We start from the raw sequence: 18814 nt of genomic DNA on the forward strand, positions 1-18814 counted from the left end.
ATACCTTTCAATTAATTCCATTTCAGCCATTGCAACGAGCTTGTCCTCCTATATCTCCACCCACCAGTCTCCTCTGTCATGTTCTAATTGTGCCAGTCCATACTACCAGTGCAGTTATGACATTATTATGACATCCTTATGAAGACCTGTATGCACTGTTGGAGGCAGGGACAGTTATGGACAGAAAGTGGTTGTGTAAGGTCGTTTAGTTTACTGCTAGTAGTTTAGTTGCAGTTTGTGGGAGTCATAGTTTGGGGTGGTTATCGGTTGTAGAGGATGTGTAGAGATTCACAGGAGGGAGAATGCTATCTAATTCAATCTGTAATTTTCTCGTATCCTGTCACACTCCCGCGAACAATCTTAAATCCTGATTCTTGTCATGTTGAAAACCTCCCCATTCCATTCCATCTTGCACAGAACAAAGATTTTGCTGAGTAATCTTTCCGCTGCACTGTTGTGTTTGTTTATTTACAAGTTGTACGTTACATAAACATAACATAATATGTTAACATAAATAAAGAGGATCGGATGTCAACATAGGATGTAGATTCTCCTACACCACCGGCCATATAAGAGATGCCCATTTAGACATTACTACAAGGCCATAGATGACCACACATACAGTACCAGTCAAAAGTTTGGGCACACCTACTCATTCAATGGTTATTATTTTTTTTAAATTATGTTCTACATTGTATAATAATAGTGAAGACATCAAAACTACATAATAATACATATGGAATGATGTAGTAAGCAAATGTGTTAAACAAATCAAAATAGATTTTAGATTCTTCAAAGTAGCCACCCTTTGCCTTGATGACAGCTTTGCACACTCGGCATTCTCTCAACCTGCTTCATGAGGAACACTTTTCAAACAGTCTTGAAGGAGTTCCCATGTATACTGAGCACTTGGCTGATTTTCCTTCACTCTGAGATCCAACTCATCCCAAACCATCTCAATTGGGTTGAGGTTGGGTGATTGTAGAGGCCAGGTCATCTGATGCAGCACTCCATCACTCTCCTTCTTGGTCAAATAGCCCTTACACAGCCTGGAGGTGTGTTGGGTCATTGTCCTGTTGAAAAACATGTGATAGTCCCACTAAGCGCAAACCAGATGGGATGGCATATCGCTGCAGAATGCTGGGTTAGCCATGCCGGTTAAGTGTGCCTTGAATTCTAAATAAATCACTGACAGTGTCACCAGCAAAGCACCCCCACACCATCATACCTCCTCCTCTGTGCTTCACGGTGGGAACCACACATGCAGAGATCATCCATTTACTTACTCTGCGTCTCACAAAGACACGGCGGTTGTAACTAAAAATCTCAAATTTGGACTCATCAGACGGTCTGATGACAGATTTCCACCGGTCTAATGTCCATTGCTAGTGTTTCTTGGCCCAAGCAAGTCTCTTCTTATTATTGGTGTCCTTTATTAGTGGTTTCTTTGCAGCAATTCGACCATGAAGTCCTGATTCATGTAATCTCCTCTGACCAGTTGATGTTGAGATGTGTATGTTACTTGAACTCTGTGAAGCATTTATTTGGGCTGCAATTTCTGAGGCTGGTAACTCTAATGAACTTATCGTCTGCAGCAGAGGTAACTCTGGGTCTTCCTTCCCTGTGGCGGTCCTCATGAGAGTTCTCTAGGTCTACTGTTCATAGTGAATCCGTGTCCTTTCCTATGTTTTCCTCTTAGTAAGGGAATTTAGAAAGGAGTATTCATGTAGGCTATTTCACTCTGTTGTAAAATGTCCACTGTGTGCTGTGATACCATCTATGTCCCTCTCAGCAGCTCTGACACTCTAGGCCCAGCAACAATATGCAGTGCACTCTGCAAGGGCGAGGGAAGGAGGGAGACCAATGCCAGTGGACACATACCTTGTGAATGACTAAAAATGTATCATCAGATGCCTTGGCTCGGTACAGAGATGCACATTCTCCCTCTCGCTCAGGCATAGATTTCAAAGCGTCTCAATGCCTGTAATGCAAGTACGTCGACTGAAATGATAACAAATAAACAAGTCTGTCGACTGAAATTATAACAAATTAACAAGTCTATCGCCTGAAACAAACTTCTGAATCCGGTACACTTATGTACAAAAACTAATCATTGCCTTGACACTTAATGGCAAGGAGTAGAATACTATCTTAAAGAATGACATTTCGGTTATTTTCATAGTGTAAAGATTGCATATTCAATACTGTCTTGTAATTCCATTGGGGCCATTATACTAGAGCACTATAGGGGAAAATATTTGGTTCACCCAAAAATGCCTTGTCATGTAACTCAGCAGTGTCCTGGAATTTGTGATAGACACCTCTGGTGGAGATTTTTTTAAATAACACAACAGCTCTAGTCAGACTTTCACAAATTGCGCCTCTGGTCATGTCTGTGTGCCAAAGGTGCCCTGGCTGGATGCAAACCCTGCTGACAAATCAAAGCTGTCTTGTTGTAGATAGGCCTATCTTTCAACAAAGAATTCACTGAGAATGGAAAGGTGATCCTTGTGGTTTCCATTTTCAGTCCTTATTCTCAAACCACAGAGGGGTATTGCCAATAGTGTCTTCTGATACAAGTTTGAATAATGCAGGTGTGCAACAACATCAACCAATGGAATAGGCTTTGATTTGAAAATCTCATGCTATTATGCCCCACCTATATTACAATTTTGCCTGGAGCTATGTAAATTCTATGGGCAAGCTTAAATCTCCACATCATGTAATGGTTTTAAACTGGGAGAGACAGGAGAAGAGCTTCAATCAGCATTAGTGATGGGCCTACATGCCAAGGTGCGTTGCATAAGTTGACAGTCGACCAGCTCTAAATGGTGCTCCATCCTGTGATTATAATCCAGAGATATACGGTATTTCCAAAAGCAATTTGGCAGCACAGTGGCACCAGTCTCTATCAGCAGGCCAGGCAGGTCATAGCTAACCTACATAATGCAGCAGAAAGATGTTGTCTGTTCAAGTTGAGCGTAGCATATATACCTGCGGCACTCCAGGAACAGGGTTGCTTACCCCTGCTATAGATTGTGGCTGGACAACATTGATGAAATTTAGGCTTCAAAGAAATTTGGTGGCCATAAGTGATTTTTTGGGGGGGCTTTTTAGTTTTAGAGTTAATTTCCTGCAATTGTTTGTTCTACCATTCTAACTCTCAACAGTAAATTGACCCTGACTGAATTCCCCCCAAAATATTTGTTTTTGTTTTTTGAAATTGATCCATGGGCATCCAAAAGGGGGTTGCCCAACCAAGATCTATATAGCGCAAAAATAGCTTTTCAATACAAGAAAGCACAGATTATATTCTGGACTCCCAAAACTGCCATAAACTATACAACCTAATAAAAAGACACCCGCGAGGTCGAGGTCGTGCTATGGACAAGGACGCATGTGTGCGCTGCTGTGATATGCTTTTCACAAAATTATTACAAGCACTTTTTGCACAGATATCCTATAAAATGTTTCAATTGCCCTTTTAAGCATTCTGTCGGCTAAAGGGCATGTAAAATCCAGGATTATCTTTAACCGATTCACTCAGCTAATGCAGTGGCTAGCTGTAGAGGCCGGTAGCTTCCTAGCTCTGACTGTAGGCTGATTATACAAGACAGATAAATTGTTTCTGCGACCCGTAAAAAAAAGGTTGTGCGGGAGCCTATCAAACTGAATGCCAGGGCGTAAAAAACATTCTGCATCGAAATAGCTGAGCCGACGTCGAATTTGACATTCAGGTACGATGTTGCTGCAGCTAAATTCTTGCCTGTAAACCATACGTCGCACTCGGCATTGTACAATATTTACAATGAAATAAAATGTTAATTTTGACAAGGAGATATTGAACAAACGAGAAAATATCTTACCCGGGCCGCCATATTCGCGTTTGGTGATGTTCAGAGGTGCAGCTCTGAATGGTAATTCATACGGCAGTCGGAAGCACTGACAGTAGGACTGTATCCTACCTATTTAGCTACGCAGGAGGAACCAACGCTACACACACTGCACGACTGACGAGTACAACGCATTCGATTTTGATTGGCCGAATTCAGAGGAAGCCCTCGATGAACGTTCTTCTTCTTCCTCGTCAATGATCTCGTGCAATGCACGTCCCTCACGTTGCACGATTGATGGATAGGCTGGTAATCTTATGGAATGTCCCCCCTCCCACTCTCACACACTCTTATCCATGTAGCCTATTCTCTGTGTAATATTGAGTATTCTCAATACAATTATTTTGTTAAACCAAGCTATGACCTAAACGCCACATTGTATGTAGCCTAGCTTACCAGTAAATAGTATGGGCTAACCAATTACGCACACAATGTAACTATTGGAGTTCATAGATTGACATCGTGATCTGCAATTTTGAATAAGCAGCTAGAATCTAGATTCTAAACTGTGCTGGATGTGTGGTATCTTGCGAAGGCGCTCCTTTGAGCACTGCAGACAGCGCCTCTACATTGGTCAGGACCAGGGACAGCGGCCCTCACACTTACAAACGGCCCTCACACTTACAAACAGCTAGCTGCTCGTTCAGCCCCACCAACCGTGGACAGTTCCTCCTAACCCCTCCACCACTTCAGAGAAGGCCATTCCGCACTGCAGTTGCCCACCCCGCTGCAGATTAGCGTTTGAGCAAGGCAATGCGCACCCAGTGTTTTTAAAGGGGGTTCCCTTTAACCGAGACAAGGCACAAAATTGCTAATCTTAATCACATAGTAAGTCGTCGTTAGGAAGGCAAGGTGATTTGTAGACCTGTGATTCTCCGCAGTTCGACTGCAATGTAATCGTCTCAAGTCAGCCTGCCATGGATAGTAGAGGCTACCTCAGCAGTCTCACAGCAGACATGGCTATAGTTTGGCAGACATATTAAGCAACCTAATCCTCTCTTATCCAACATTCCACCCAGCCAATCATAGGGAAAGGTGAAGCTATTTCCATGACGGTACTTAGATACAGTATCTATCCTCTCAGATCTCCAAGCTACAGGTTGCTCAGCATTCCTGCTGATGGGCCACAACTCTCTACTGCCTCGTTGTGGCTAGACTGGGTAGTGCAGGCTCATGGGAAGTTAGGTTATTTTTATTTTTTTACAGGGATGGCTTCCATGGCCTACAGATGAAGGTAAGATTTTTCCCCTCATATTGTTTATACAATGCTTTATATGGCTAGGAGGTGGAAAGTATTTGGCCTGTCTGCAATATAGTTTTATAGTGTGTGGTCCCTGGGACAGGATTGGTGTATCCAATACAGTGAAAATTCCACCAAGCCTTTCTGTCTAATGTTCAATGTTCAACATTCCTCAATGTTCAACATTCATTCACACGATCTTACATGAAAATGAACATTTAATAAAGACTTGCAAATGTATTTTTTATATAAAGTTAATTAATGTAACAGTTGATGAAATTCTTCTCACTCACATACATAGTCACACATCCACATACATTAGTCACAGATTGCCTCATCTTCACTCTAATAACACTATTTTGAAATGAGTTGTTCAACAAAGTTGCACACAATATGATTCACAAATTAAAAGGGGAAAACATTTAATAACCCCATTAACTTTGTATTGTACAAACGTGTTGTCTTGTTTGTGTTGCAAGTGAAAACATGGCACATAGTTATGACTTAGTCAAGGTAGGATGCAAGGTGAACCTCACCCCTCTCCATAAAGTTCCATAGAGTCCCAGGCTGTGTTCCATTCCAAACAGGCTGAGTTTTCCATTCCAAACAGGCTGGGTGTTCCATTCCAAACTGTCTGGGGGATCCATTCCAAACATTTGTTTCCTTCCCTCTGTTCTTTGCGACTTGCCCTTGCTGAGTTGAATGGACTGAATAGGTGAAAACAAAATGGTGGAAACTCCACCTGGCAGTCACTATCTCTGTTGCTTTACACAATATAAAAGTCCAAGTATAGAACTTTCACTGCTTGTCATTTGCACTACATTTCTACTCATCAGTATTATTGGCCAGTTTACACATGTGCATTTTCATGGAAGGCCTATAGATAGAGTTTGCAAAATTTCCAGATGTCAATATTTTACCATTTACTGTAACTATCTGAAATTGTAAAGATAATAATTACACACATTCAAATGTGGTTGGAGCTATAAACATTAATAGCAATGAAAAGAGGGCAATATTGAAATTTTCACTTACTAGCATCAATTTGGAAGCAGCAAACCCTCAGTGAATTTTTTTTCTTTTCTTTTCAGTAACTATTTCAAGCACATGGAAGTGTAACTGTATTGTATGAGAATATGCAGTGAACCCATACCACCGAACTCAGTTCAACTGCAAAGAAAATGTCTTGATAATTATAATTCCAATTTTATCTGAAAGTTATACATCAGCTATCTACTGTTCAATCCATCCCAAACACATCATACAGGAAGAACGTGTATGCAGGCTCTGCAATCTAATTTTCATATGCATATTTTTCATGAGGTTTGAGACTGCTGATAATATCAATGGCAGTTACAATTGAGCGCTACGTAGCCAAGTCAGTGGAGATTCTGAAATGGACAGATAATTCATATTTCTCTTGTTACATGTTGCCATTGGTAGAACACAAGTCACTGGCTCTGTCATCTCCAACATACATACACAATAATATAATAATAATTAATGAAATGTATAGGATGATTGCATGACGAAGTCTTTCTTGTTCTGCATGATGATCCAAGACATGCCTTGTTGTTTTTATAAATCATAATCTTCAGAGCGATATGGCACAACCTTGCAGGAGGTGGGATTTCATCAAAACGAAGACTTAATCAGTAATCATGATTTCATAATTATTTAAGGTAAGGGCAGCATTGCAGCATACTGCTCTGTCTAAAATCATGTGGGGTATGTCTAAAATGGCATCCTATTCCCTATGTAGTGCACTACTTTTGGCCATAGCAGCCCATTACATAGGAAATAAGGCGCCATTTAGGACTTTGTCGTGGTGTGCGAACACAAAGCTGCATGCTAGGAACCCATAGAAGCACACATGCATGTCAACACAAGTCGTTACATAAATAACCATCAGTGGGGAGGAAAGAGTCTCTTTATGAGATGACTGAATGGAGAATCCATTTTGTTCTGTCCTCAATGGAAACCAAGGAGGTGGACACATCATATGAAGTGCCACAATAATAGTCTCCTGTAGTTCTCAACTAGTGTTGTTTCAGTGCAATGGAAGTCAATCAACTCAGCAGTATGTTCTACTGGCATTCCATATCACTTTCTTTGACGAGGACTAGCCTCCTCTCCATACCAAAACACAAATCAGGACTTTGATGGGTGATGAGGTTTGGCAATGTTACCCTCTTATCTGTAAATGGTGAAATAAAACCAGGCATGCTTGTTGTGGGAAGAAGTGCAATGTTGTGGGGATAGACTTGGGCAGGGCTATTGTTGGTGGTGAGGTAGGGGGCATTGGCAATTGTGTGGGGGACATTAGGAAATCAAGACGTGTAAAGACGTGATGTCCTGAGTGGACACATGATGACATGGGACGTGGTCTCATGCGTAGTGGAATCATGATGTTTCTTGTACCCCCACATTGCCTTGTTGAATCCACACGGATCCTCTCTTTAGCTTTGCTTTTGGTTGCTTTGATGACTCTCTTATAGTTTATTAGTTTTTTTCCCCCTAAGTATGTACAGTACATGAGCAGACTACTACAGTGAAGTTATCTGGTGTTTCCACTGTCTGTGTTAATATTTAGGGTCATTGAGGATGCCAATGCAGCTTACAGAGGGGGAAAAGGGATGCAGGAGCCTCACAACTTCTGAAGTTCCTAAAGTGATTCTCTTGACTCTGAATCTGGACACATAAAATGTATCTGTCTTTTACTCAGCCATTCTTCTTTTTACTCAAGTCATTGACATTTGATTACCTGTTTGGGGTTTATGAGGGGTCATAATTTTCTATCATTGTAATCTTGTCAGGTTTGGCTGCTATTGAAGTAATATGTAATATGTGTCCAGCCCCAGACCACGCTGCATCTCTGTTATCAAATGTCCTGAAGGCAGTGTTTTACTGTTGACTCAACATAAAGGTTATCAGTAATTGTATCTGTGTGATTGCCTGTAAGTACTATAATGCCCAAATATTGTTAACATGATATATGACACCAGAGCCTCCTGATTGGTCATTATGGGCTTCCAGTTAAACCAATTTCCTCCTAATTCAAGATGGGAATACCAGACAACAGTCCTGTTTTTTCTGTAGTCGTGCGTGCCACCCTGACCCTATCCACATCCCACCCGTCCCACTTCTCCCCTGTTCCTCCCTTTACCGTTCTCCCATGGTTCCTCTTATCGGTCGAGGCCTATCAACAACCTTGTCTTCTCTTCCTCCTTCTTGCTCTCGTTTTTGAGGTCGGCAAACACCTGGGTGAAGTAGTGTGGGTCGGAGTTGATCTGCAGCATCTTGCCACTCATGCGGTTGATGATTTCCAGGCAGCGGTCCCAGAAGGCCTCCTTCTCAGCCTCGACCAGGAAGGGCTTGAGCGGGTAGGAGATCTCATTGCCCATGTAGGAGTAGGACAGGTAGAGGCAGGTGAGCAGAGAGGCTTGCAGCTCCCGCTCGCTGACCACCTCGGAGGAGACCACATCACGGCACAGCATGTAGAGGAAGACCACGTTGGCTGGGGTGATGAAGCCCTGGTCCTGCCAGCCCTGGAGGAGGAGGGAGCGGTCCACGCTTCGCAGCCACAGCACCGGGTCGGTAGGCGACAGACGCTTCAGCCGATAGCAGCGCCGGCACAGGAACTCACCCAGGCTACGCATTAGCTCGCTGGTGGAGGCCTGGACAATCACACGCTTGGGCGTGCCCGCGTTCGTTGCCTGGCCCCCCGTGGAACCAGTCAGCGGGTTCTTCTTAGCGGTGGCAGAAACGTTGGAGACGGTCTTGGAGGTGGGGAGGGTGGCAGCTATGGTGGGTTCCTGCGTGGTGAAAGAGGACAAGTTGGCGCAGGACTGGGACTTCTTCAGCTTCTGGCTGTTGGTGCTGGTGTGCTCAGTGCTGAACTTCTGCCCGTCGTCTGGTGGGAGCTTTTTGGAACCTTTCCTTTTGGCCGATACCGCCACTATGCGTTTCCATGGCAACACACTGATGAGGGACTGGCGCTTGAGGCTCTTGGCGTCCTTGGAGTTTTTGCTGTTCTGGACGGCCGTGTAGTGGCCCACAGTGTCCGGGCCATCTTCGAACAGGGCTGCTTTCCGGTAGCTGGGGGAGAGGGACAGTACGGTACCCATGGTTCCTCTGGGGGAGAGAGTTATGGAGGGAGAGTTGGTTCTCTTCTCTGGGGGATCTGACAAAAGTGTTTTAACGGGAAGAACCAAAGATTCTTGTTCTCTGAGTGGAGAAATGGTACCTGTCAATAAACAGAGGGGAAAGTGCATTACAAAGTAGTATGCTACAGCTTTTTGTGCATGGTAAACATTTGGTATTTGGGTGAAAATTGTATTGAAGATAAGCTGTACATTGATTGCTGAATGCATTTCCAATGGTTATTAAAACAATAATTGTGGATCTTGGAAAATGCTGGGGTAAAGTATTTTATGATCAAATTCCTTTACAGCTTGGTTTGAATGAATGAATCAGTTCCTTATATGTGTGTTAATTAGGCTATGAATAATTATCACGTTTATTAAATAGCCTATGTTTATAGGAGATTCATAGCTGCAAGTTTTTTTGTTGTTAGTCACAGATAAATGAATAGACCTTGGGCTATATAACACCTCTTAGACAGTTAATTCATAACGGCCAAATCTCGCAGCATTCACTATACAAATATGTTTTAAGGATTTGTTTAATATTCATTTCAATCGTGATGTTAATATCATTGATAAAATGAATTATGTCCAATATCTCTAATTTCGAATGCAAATTAAAATTAATCTTACCAGGCCAAACATTAGATCGATAATATGAATTTTATATAAGAAGCGAGATAAGGCCATGGAAGCATGATAAAGAAATGTGCGCAAGCATCCATCTTAACTTCAAAATGGAAGCCTTGAATGAAAACACCATCCCCTTTAGCACAATACAGCTTTGATATAGATATAGATGTTATATTTGTTGATGTTACATATTTTTTATTTGTGATATTGATAAATGTTGTTTATTGATGACACATGACATGGAGATAAAGAAATGCAAGCCCCCAAAAAAATGCAAGCAAAAAATGTGCACTCTAATTTTAAAATGGTTCCTTAATCGTGCCCAATAAAGACAAATACAGTGCAATGATTAAAAAACCGAATATACTGTATTGTTAATAGCATGTTGATTAAATCACTTGATAATGATGGTGACACAAGCTGCAGAATAACAACTGCTCATAACGCCACCATGTCTTACCTTCAAATCAGTAGAGTCTTCTGGTATAATCCATACAGAATCACGGCCTGTAATCTTTACTTTTAGTAAATTCTTGAGTATCTTGTTATGATTGTGATTAACCGTTAGGCCTAATAGTTGTTTTTCACACCGAGCTGCGGCCACTGGCACAAGCGCTGTCCACGGTCCTGGGGTATCGAGGGGGGAGCAATACAAGGCGCTATGGAACTGAAAGCTCTACGAATGAACGTTTCCCGGTTCTTGTTGTGTCTATGTGTGGTGTCTCAATCTTCAGCTAAGAATAATGGAATATTGTCTTTCTCATAGAGGGTAATACCGGTACACAGCAGATGCGAAATGTATTGCCAACACTCGCTATTAGAATAAAAATGTATTCCATTGAAGAGAAAAAATCAATAGCACGGCTGTTATCTCAGTCCACGCGACGAAGCAGACAGAGGGGGGTATCTCTCTCAAACACGCCGTAGGGAAAGTCGAGAAAGAATAAAAGGAAGATGTAAACATAGAAAAGAAAACGATCAAATGTATACTACAGATTCTAAAAATAGATGGCTTATCTTTAAGCAAACCAGCATAAATCTCAACGCTTTGATGCAGGCATCTGCAGATATTCGGGTTGGCTGTGAATCTGATATGCAGCCATTCTATTGGTCCGCGCTGTAGGCTGCTGTTTCTGCTATGTCGCTCTCGCAATCGTAGCGCTAGAGATGGTATTGTCTGTGGATGTGTGGGTAGCCAACCGCTGGGTGCTCGGTCCATGGTGCTGAATCCGTTATCCAGAGGTGCCCTTCACTCCACTGACAACCACTGACAACCAATACAGCAACGCCATACAAACTAGTTGGATACTCTCATGTAAACTCAAACCCCATTGGCAGATCAAGATTTATCCGTAGGTGTATATCTTTTAGATAAACATGCATTTGTAACTGAATCTGATGGTGAAATTCTGCATCGTGCATCTCCGATGGACAGTGTTTTTTTTACAATGCTGAATAGCCTACACTTGAAATCGAGTGTTTAATCAAAATTATAATTTAGATATTGTCCACATTACAAGAGAATAAAGAGCACTATACAGCATAATTCAGGCCATTAGCCTTTCCCTTTCATCTCTCCAATGCATGCTAAATTCTGGAATAATGTTTGGGTTCAATAGTGCAGCTACCTCTAACACGTGTCTGCATGGTTGGGTGATGGACAAAATAAATGCTGGGTTTAAAAACAATTCAATTTGGGTAAATATTGGACAAAACACATGTTGGGTTATTTTGAGCAAGCAGTTGGGTCACTTCACAATCCATTGCCAGAGCCAGGTTGGGTTGTTGAAGCTTGGTTATTGATCTACAACCAGAGATGGGAAGTATTTATGTTACATGGATTTGAAATACGTATTTGAATTACTTCTGAGTATTTTGTATGTTGTATTTCACTGGGCTGAAGAACAGTCCAGTGTATTTTGGAACAAGATATTTTTGAAAGCTGTAATGTGTATTTTCAAAATACAAAATACTTTTCTATACTATTTCTTTATAGTTGTTCACAGTTGTGTGCCCCCCTTTCACTCTACATTGGTATCAAAATGCTAATAGAACTATGGTGTGATAAGAGTGTCTGCTAAATTAACTAAATTAAAATGTACAGTTTATGTAATAATGAATGATTGCAAAGCATGCTGAGTATTACTCTAATGAGCTCTGCCCTGAAACAAGGCCCAGTGTGCTTTGCAGTTGTTCGTTTTCACATATACATTTACATTTGGGTAATTTAACAGATGCTCTTATCCAGAGTGTCAATGCATTCACCTAAGGTAGATTTTTATTTTTATCATTATTTTGTATTTTATTTCGATACATTGGTCTTTAGGGTATTTTGTAGTTGTATTTTGTAAGTGAAATAGTAATTTATGTCCAATCCTGGCTATGATCCACAGGGTCAGATCAGAAGACTGGAGGTATAATTGTAATTTGTAATTTGTGCCCATCTCTAGCTACAATCCACCTGGTCAGATCAGAAGACTAGAGGTGTGGCTTAGTAGGGGAATGGCTTTCAGAATGATATTCTTGGCCATCAGTGAAAGAAAATGTAATTTCGGGTTTTGTTTCAGATGAGGTGACATACTCTAGGCTAATGCCCCCAGTGGAGGGTGTTAGCAACATGAATAATCTACTACTGTACACAAATGCTGCATTCCTGGCCAAGTGGGAAGTGAACGTTACCACATATGACTGGGAAAATTCCATTTGAACTGGTAATTACTAGGGGGAAACTCGTCATCATCCTGAGCTCCCACTTATTCCACTCTGACATCACCTACTAAGGAAATTACCTCGATAACAGCATTTTCGACAGTTAAATGCAACAACAAAGCATTATTTATAAAAAGCAATCTATTCATATGGTTTTTGAATACTATAATTTATTTACAAGCTTGATAGCTGTACTTTTAGTTCACGGTTTAAGCAGATGTTGGCCATTAGCAAATCTGTGTTTCTCAACAAGTTCAAAAGCACATGAATGCATCCAACTGGTATTTATGACTTCACAACAGGTACATTCCCACCTGGTTACGAATGCAGAGTAAGCATAAACAGCACTTGTAATTTTTCCATTCTGACATTTACATTTTAGTCATTTAGCAGACGCTCTTATCCAGAGCAACTTACAGTAGTGAATGCATACATTTCATACATTTTTTTCCATACTGGTCCCCTGTGGGAATCAAACCCACAACCCTGGCATTGCAAACACCATGCTCTACCAACTGAGCCACACGGGACCACATGGACATCAGCAATGTGCAATGTTTTATGCTCTGTTATTGTGTATATTGTTCCCCATTTGTTGTTTGTTGTTGTTCTTGTTGTTGTTTTTGCAAAACCAATTTTGTTTTCTTCTAGTAGTGTGAAAGTAATTATTTTTATATCAATGCAGCTTCACTTACACAGGACAAAGATTTCAGATCAAGGGCCTTATTACCTGCATGTCCACCAATGTTATTTACACGTTGAAATGTCCTTGTGGTCTGTCTTACATAGGGAAAACCCGTAGAAGCCTTAAGACACGGATCAGTGAGCACCGCAGCACTATACGGACAGGTGAGAGAAAAAATCTGGTTGCTGCTCATTTTGTACAATGTGGGCATCCTATTAGTTCTCTGAGATACATTGGAATAGAAATGGTCAAGATGTCACGTAGGGGAGAGGACATTGAGAGGAAACTTCTTCAAAGGGAATCTTTCTGGATCCACAGGCTCAATATATTGTCGCCTCTTGGCATTAATGAGGAGTTTGACTTGAAACCGTTTTTATAGTTTCAGTATGTCCAAATTGTGTTTTTTTATCCTGATTTAATATTGTATGTGTATGTTTATTACTGTAAATATTGATTACATTCCCTGTGTATGAACATATATTTTGATACATTGAATGTTAATTTTGTGAAACTATGTTATATATTTTTTTACCTCCTGTTTCAGGAAGTGATGTCACTGAGTACTGCCCCTATGTATAGGACCTTCGTGGAACAACCATTTCAGTGAAGGGTACAACAAGTCCAAGTAACAGATTGGATTAATAAACCAAATTATGTTATTTGTATTTGAGTAAGATACAAGTAATTAATCAATGAATGAAGATGCAAAAACATAGATGTTGAAACAAACAATTCAAAAAAACTGCTGGGAAATGTCATTATGATGGGCGTGGTTTTGGTTTAACACTGGTTATTAACACTAACACAGGTTATTTTACACCAATGAATGTTCATTTAACAGTTCTAGAGTTAATTTAACACCTTAATCAACACTAGAAATGTTACACTGAAAAATCAACACTAGGAATACTAGCCAATTTACTTTATACCATATCCATTTTTGGGTCTTACAATATAAAGTATCCCAACCCTGGTCCTCGAGTACCCCCAACAGTACACATTTTGGTTGTAGCCCTGGACACACCTCATTGAGGGTTTGATGGTTAGTTGACGAATTGAATCATGTGTGCTTGACCAGGTTTACAATAAAAATGTGCTCTGTTGGGGGTACTCGATGGCCAAGGTTGGGAAACATTGCTCTATTCTGTGGAATAAACAAGACAAAACAGGCTTGATCTTCTTAAAAACAGCAATATATCTCATACAAACACAGTTCATTATCAACTATGATGATGTTGATTATGTTATGATCATAAACAACATTGTTAAGGTTTTCAAACTCACTAGATATTTTTCAGTTTTTCAAAACTACTACCATATTTTTCAATCCAGGATCATATAAATCAGGTTTATTGTTAATCCGTTTTTTTTCTCTCTGTGAAAAAAAACAAAAACACAAAATAATCAAGGTTACAAAAACCAGATGTAGTGCATCTTTGATTTGGCCTATATCTGTCACGACTTCCACCGAAGTCAGCTCCTCTCCTTGTTCGGGCGGCGTTCGGCGGTCGATGTCAACGGCCTTCTAGCCATCGCCGCTCCATTTTTCATTGTTCCATTTGTTTTGTCTTGTTCCCCGCACACCTGGTTTACATTCTCTAATCACATTGTGTATATATATTCCTATGTTCCCCCCATGTCTCGGGCACGCCACCGAAGCTCCGCCCCTGTGCCTTCTTCTCGAAGAAGTTCAGCCTGGCGGAGCGGAACTATGATGTGGGGGACCGGGAGTTGTTGGCTGTGGTTAAAGCGTTGAAGGCGTGGAGACATTGGCTTGAGGGGGCTAAACACCCTTTTCTCATCTGGACTGACCACCACAACCTGGAATACATCCGGGCAGCGAGGAGACTGAATCCTCGTCAGACAAGGTGGGCCATGTCTTTTACCCGTTTTGTGTTTACCCTGCCCTACAGACCAGGTTCCCAAAATGAGAAGGCAGACGTTACCGGCTGTATGACACAGAGGAGCGGCTCACGGATCACAATCCCATACTCCCGTTCTCCTGCCTGGTAGCGCTGGTCGTGTGGGAGCTGGACGCGGACATTGAGCAGGAGTTACGTACAGAGCCCACTCCCCTCCAGTATCCAGCTGGGCGTCTGTACGTTCCGTCTGCTGTCCGCGACCGGCTGATCTATTGGGCCCACATGTCATCCTCCTCTGGTCATCCTGGTATCGGTCGGACGGTGCGGTGTCTTAGTGGGAAGTACTGGTGGCCCACTTTGGCTAAGGACGTGAGGGTTTATGTTTCCTCCTGCTCGGTGTGCGCCCAGTGCAAGGCTCCTTGGCACCTGCACAGAGGTAAGTTACAACCCTTACCCGTTCCACAATGGCCATGGTTGCACCTGTCGGTAGATTTCCTGACCTATCTTCCTCCCTCACATGATTACACCGCGATCCTGGTAGTTGTGGATCGTTTTTCTAAGTCCTGTCGTCTCCTCCCTTTGCCCGGTATCCCTACGGCCCTACAGACTGTGGAGGCCTTGTTTACACACGTCTTCCGGCACTACGGGGTACCTGAGGATATAGTGTCTGATCGGGGTCCCCAGTTCACGTCGAGGGTCTGGAGGGCGTTCATGGAACGTCTGGGGGTCTCGGTCAGCCTTACTTAGAGTAAACCAGGATGTGGGTAGTTCTGTAACGGTTGTTGTAAGGATTGGACCAAGGTGCAGCGGGAACGTGTATACTCATCCTCTTTATTAAATCGAAAGAAGGAAAAACAAACAAATCACTTATACAAAACAACGAATGACACTAAACAGTCCTGTCAGGTGCACAGACACAAAACAGGAAACAACTACCCACAAACCCCCATAGCACAAACATCCCTATACATAGGATCTTCAATCAGAGGCAATGAGGAACAGCTGCCTCCAATTGAAGGTCAATCAACAAACCCTAAACATAGAAATAGAAAGACTAGACTGAACATAGAAAAACACTAACATAGAACATAGACCAAAAACCCCGGAACACTCTAAACAAACACCCCTCTTACATAGGAACATAGCCCAACAAACCCCGAACCACATAAAACAAACACCCCCTGCTACGTCCTGACCAAACTGCAATAACAAATAACCCCTTATACTGGTCAGGACGTGACAGTAGGTTTCTGAGGTCCTATTGCCAGGACCGGCCGGGGGAGTGGGCAGCGTTCGTGCCCTGGGCAGAGATGGCCCAGAACTCGCTCCGCCTCTCCTCCACTAACCTCACCCCCTTCAAGTGTGTATTGGGGTATCAGCCAGTTCTGGCTCCTTGGCATCAGAGTCAGATCGAGGCTCCTGCGGTGGATGACTGGTTCCGGCGCGCGGAGGAAACATGGGACGCCGCCCATGTCCACCTTCAGCGTGCCATGTTGCACCAGAAAGTGGGCGCAGACCATCACCGCAGTGAGGCCCCGGTGCGAACCGGTCTGGCTCTCGACCCAAAACCTGCCCCTCCGCCTGCCCTGCCGGAAGCTGGGCCCACGGTTTGTGGGGCCATTCAAAGTCCTGAGGAGTGTGAACGAGGTGTTGTTACAGGTTACAGCTTCCCCCCGATTACTGTATTAACCCCTCGTTCCATGTGTCTCTTCTCAGGCCGGTGGTGGTCGGTCTGCTCCAGGAGTCTGAGGTGTGGGAGGTTCCTCCGCCCCCTCTGGACATCGAGGGGGCCCCGGCATACTCCGTGTGTTCCATCCTGTATTCAAGGCGTCGGGCGAGGGGCCTTCAGTACCTCGTGGAGTGGGAGGGGTACGGTCCGGAGGAGAGGTGCTGGGTTCAGGTGACGGACGTGTTGGACCCTGAACTGCTGCGGGAGTTCCACCGTCTCCGGCCGGATCGCCCTCCGGGTCGTCCCCAAGGCCGGTGTCGGCGTGCTGCTGGAGACGTGCGTCAAGGGAGGGGTACTATCACGACTTCCACCAAAGTCGGCTCCTCTCCTTGTTCGGGCGGCGTTCGGCGGTCGACATCACCGGCCTTCTAGCCATCGCCGCTCCCTTTTTCATTGTTCCATTTGTTTTGTCAGGTTCCCCGCACACCTGGTTTACATTCCCTAATCACATTGTATATATATATTCCTCTGTTCCCCCCATGTCCTTGTGTGGAATTGTTTTTGTTACATGTTCAGTGTGCCGCACCAGGCTGGTTATTTCCCTCCTGGGTATTCTTGTGTAACCCATGGGAGGTTGGATTATTACGTTTGTTTTGTGACGCTATTTTGCACATTTCTCTTTTGCTTTTTGGCTGGAGGTTTGACGCTGTTGCGTTCGTTTGTTGTGCTTCTGCTCAAATAAAGAGTGCACCTGATCACAACTCTCTGCTCTCCTGCACCTGACTTCAACACCAGTAGCGCATACACTGACAATATCTTTCCATCTCCTGAGAAGTTTGCTGTTGTTGTTTCTCTCCTGTTAGTTAACTAACAATTCAAACCTAATTAATAACCAATGTTTTACTAATTGACATTTCTCAGTTATAATCTACTGCCTGGAAAAAGTGTTTACAATAAGTGTTAAATTTTGCATTCTTGCCTGTGTTTAAGATGAGAACACTTATTGACAAATCTAAATGCATAATGTTTAAGATGTAAACACTGATGTTTAGGTTATAAACGTGACACATGTTTCATGGTTTTACAGTGCATTTTGTTCCTCTCCTAACTGTCAATAAAACATTGAATACGAATAGTAATCATGCTTTACAAACATCTTCAACTTAGTTACATGTACATTTCTCTATATTTCCGTCTTTCACCTAACACAACGTGCCATTGGAACACAGGAGTGATGGTTGCTGATACGCCTATGTAGGTATTCCATAAAAAATCTGCTGTTTCCTGCTACAATAGTCATTTACAACATTAACAATGTCTACACTGTATTTCTGATCAATTTGATGTTATTAATGGACAAAAAATGAGCTTTTCTTTAAAAAACAAGGACATTTCTAAGTGACCCCAAACTTTTGAACGGTAGTGTATATTCTTATTCCATCCCTTTACTTAGATTTGTGTGTATTTGGTAGTTGTTGTGGGATTGTTCGATTAGTTGTTAGATATTACTGCACTGTCGGAACTAGAAGCACAAGCATTTCGCTACACTCACAATAACATCTGCTAATCATGTGTACGTGACCAATAAAATTAGATTTGATATGAATGCCAAAATAACATGCAAAATAAGTGGGGCTCAAACTAAACGCCCCACCTGCCCTGAATGACGGGTCACCATTTGATATTGGGGTTAAGAAACATGTTTACTTAGACGTTATAAATAAAAAAATGTATAAAAAATGGAACGTTGACACTGTCATGTTGATCTGAGCCTGGCTGTAGGAAAACCACAACAGCGTCCGACTTTCGGCTGTCGCAGATGCACCTCTCCCGACTTCACTCATTGCTTTTCGTCTACAGGCGGTAACCTTACAACTCAAATGCACAGTAAAATACTGTGCATTTGAGTTGTAAGGTTACCGCCTGTAGACGAAAAGCAATGAGTGAAGTCGGGAGAGGTGCATCTGCGACAGCCGAA

The 18814-nt window shown here is 42.5% G+C and overlaps 2 protein-coding genes across 4 annotated transcripts in view; both read right to left on the bottom strand.

Moving 5' to 3' along the window:
• Positions 1 to 4100, bottom strand: part of LOC106583880 (vesicle-fusing ATPase) — a 50507-nt gene extending 46407 nt beyond the window's left edge. For 2 of the 3 annotated variants that reach the window (XM_014168499.3, XM_014168500.3), the window contains exon 1: positions 3867 to 4100. In XM_014168499.3, coding sequence (XP_014023974.1) covers positions 3867 to 3878 — 12 coding nt within the window. In that variant the 5' untranslated portion in view covers positions 3879 to 4100. The remainder of the gene's footprint in view (positions 1 to 3866) is intronic. The other variant, XM_014168501.3, reaches the window with a different exon arrangement.
• Positions 4101 to 5359: 1259 nt separating this feature from the next.
• On the bottom strand, positions 5360 to 11125 carry LOC106583881 (cyclin-dependent kinase 5 activator 1). The gene is made up of 2 exons (XM_014168502.3): positions 10372 to 11125; positions 5360 to 9379 (listed from the first exon to the last, which is right to left on the bottom strand). The coding sequence occupies exon 2, from the start codon at positions 9258 to 9260 to the stop codon at positions 8319 to 8321; it is 942 nt and encodes a 313-aa protein (XP_014023977.1). The 5' UTR covers positions 9261 to 9379; positions 10372 to 11125; the 3' UTR covers positions 5360 to 8318.
• Between the last annotated feature and the right edge of the window lie 7689 nt (positions 11126 to 18814).

The sequence above is a fragment of the Salmo salar genome, chromosome 23 (genome assembly GCF_965601325.2).
Source record: "Salmo salar chromosome 23, fSalSal1, whole genome shotgun sequence".
NCBI lineage: Eukaryota > Metazoa > Chordata > Actinopteri > Salmoniformes > Salmonidae > Salmo > Salmo salar.

Coding starts and splice junctions, on each gene's coding strand:
- LOC106583881 (XM_014168502.3), bottom strand. CDS start 9,260: ATGGGTACCGTACTGTCCCTCTCCCCCAGCTACCGGAAAGCAGCCCTG.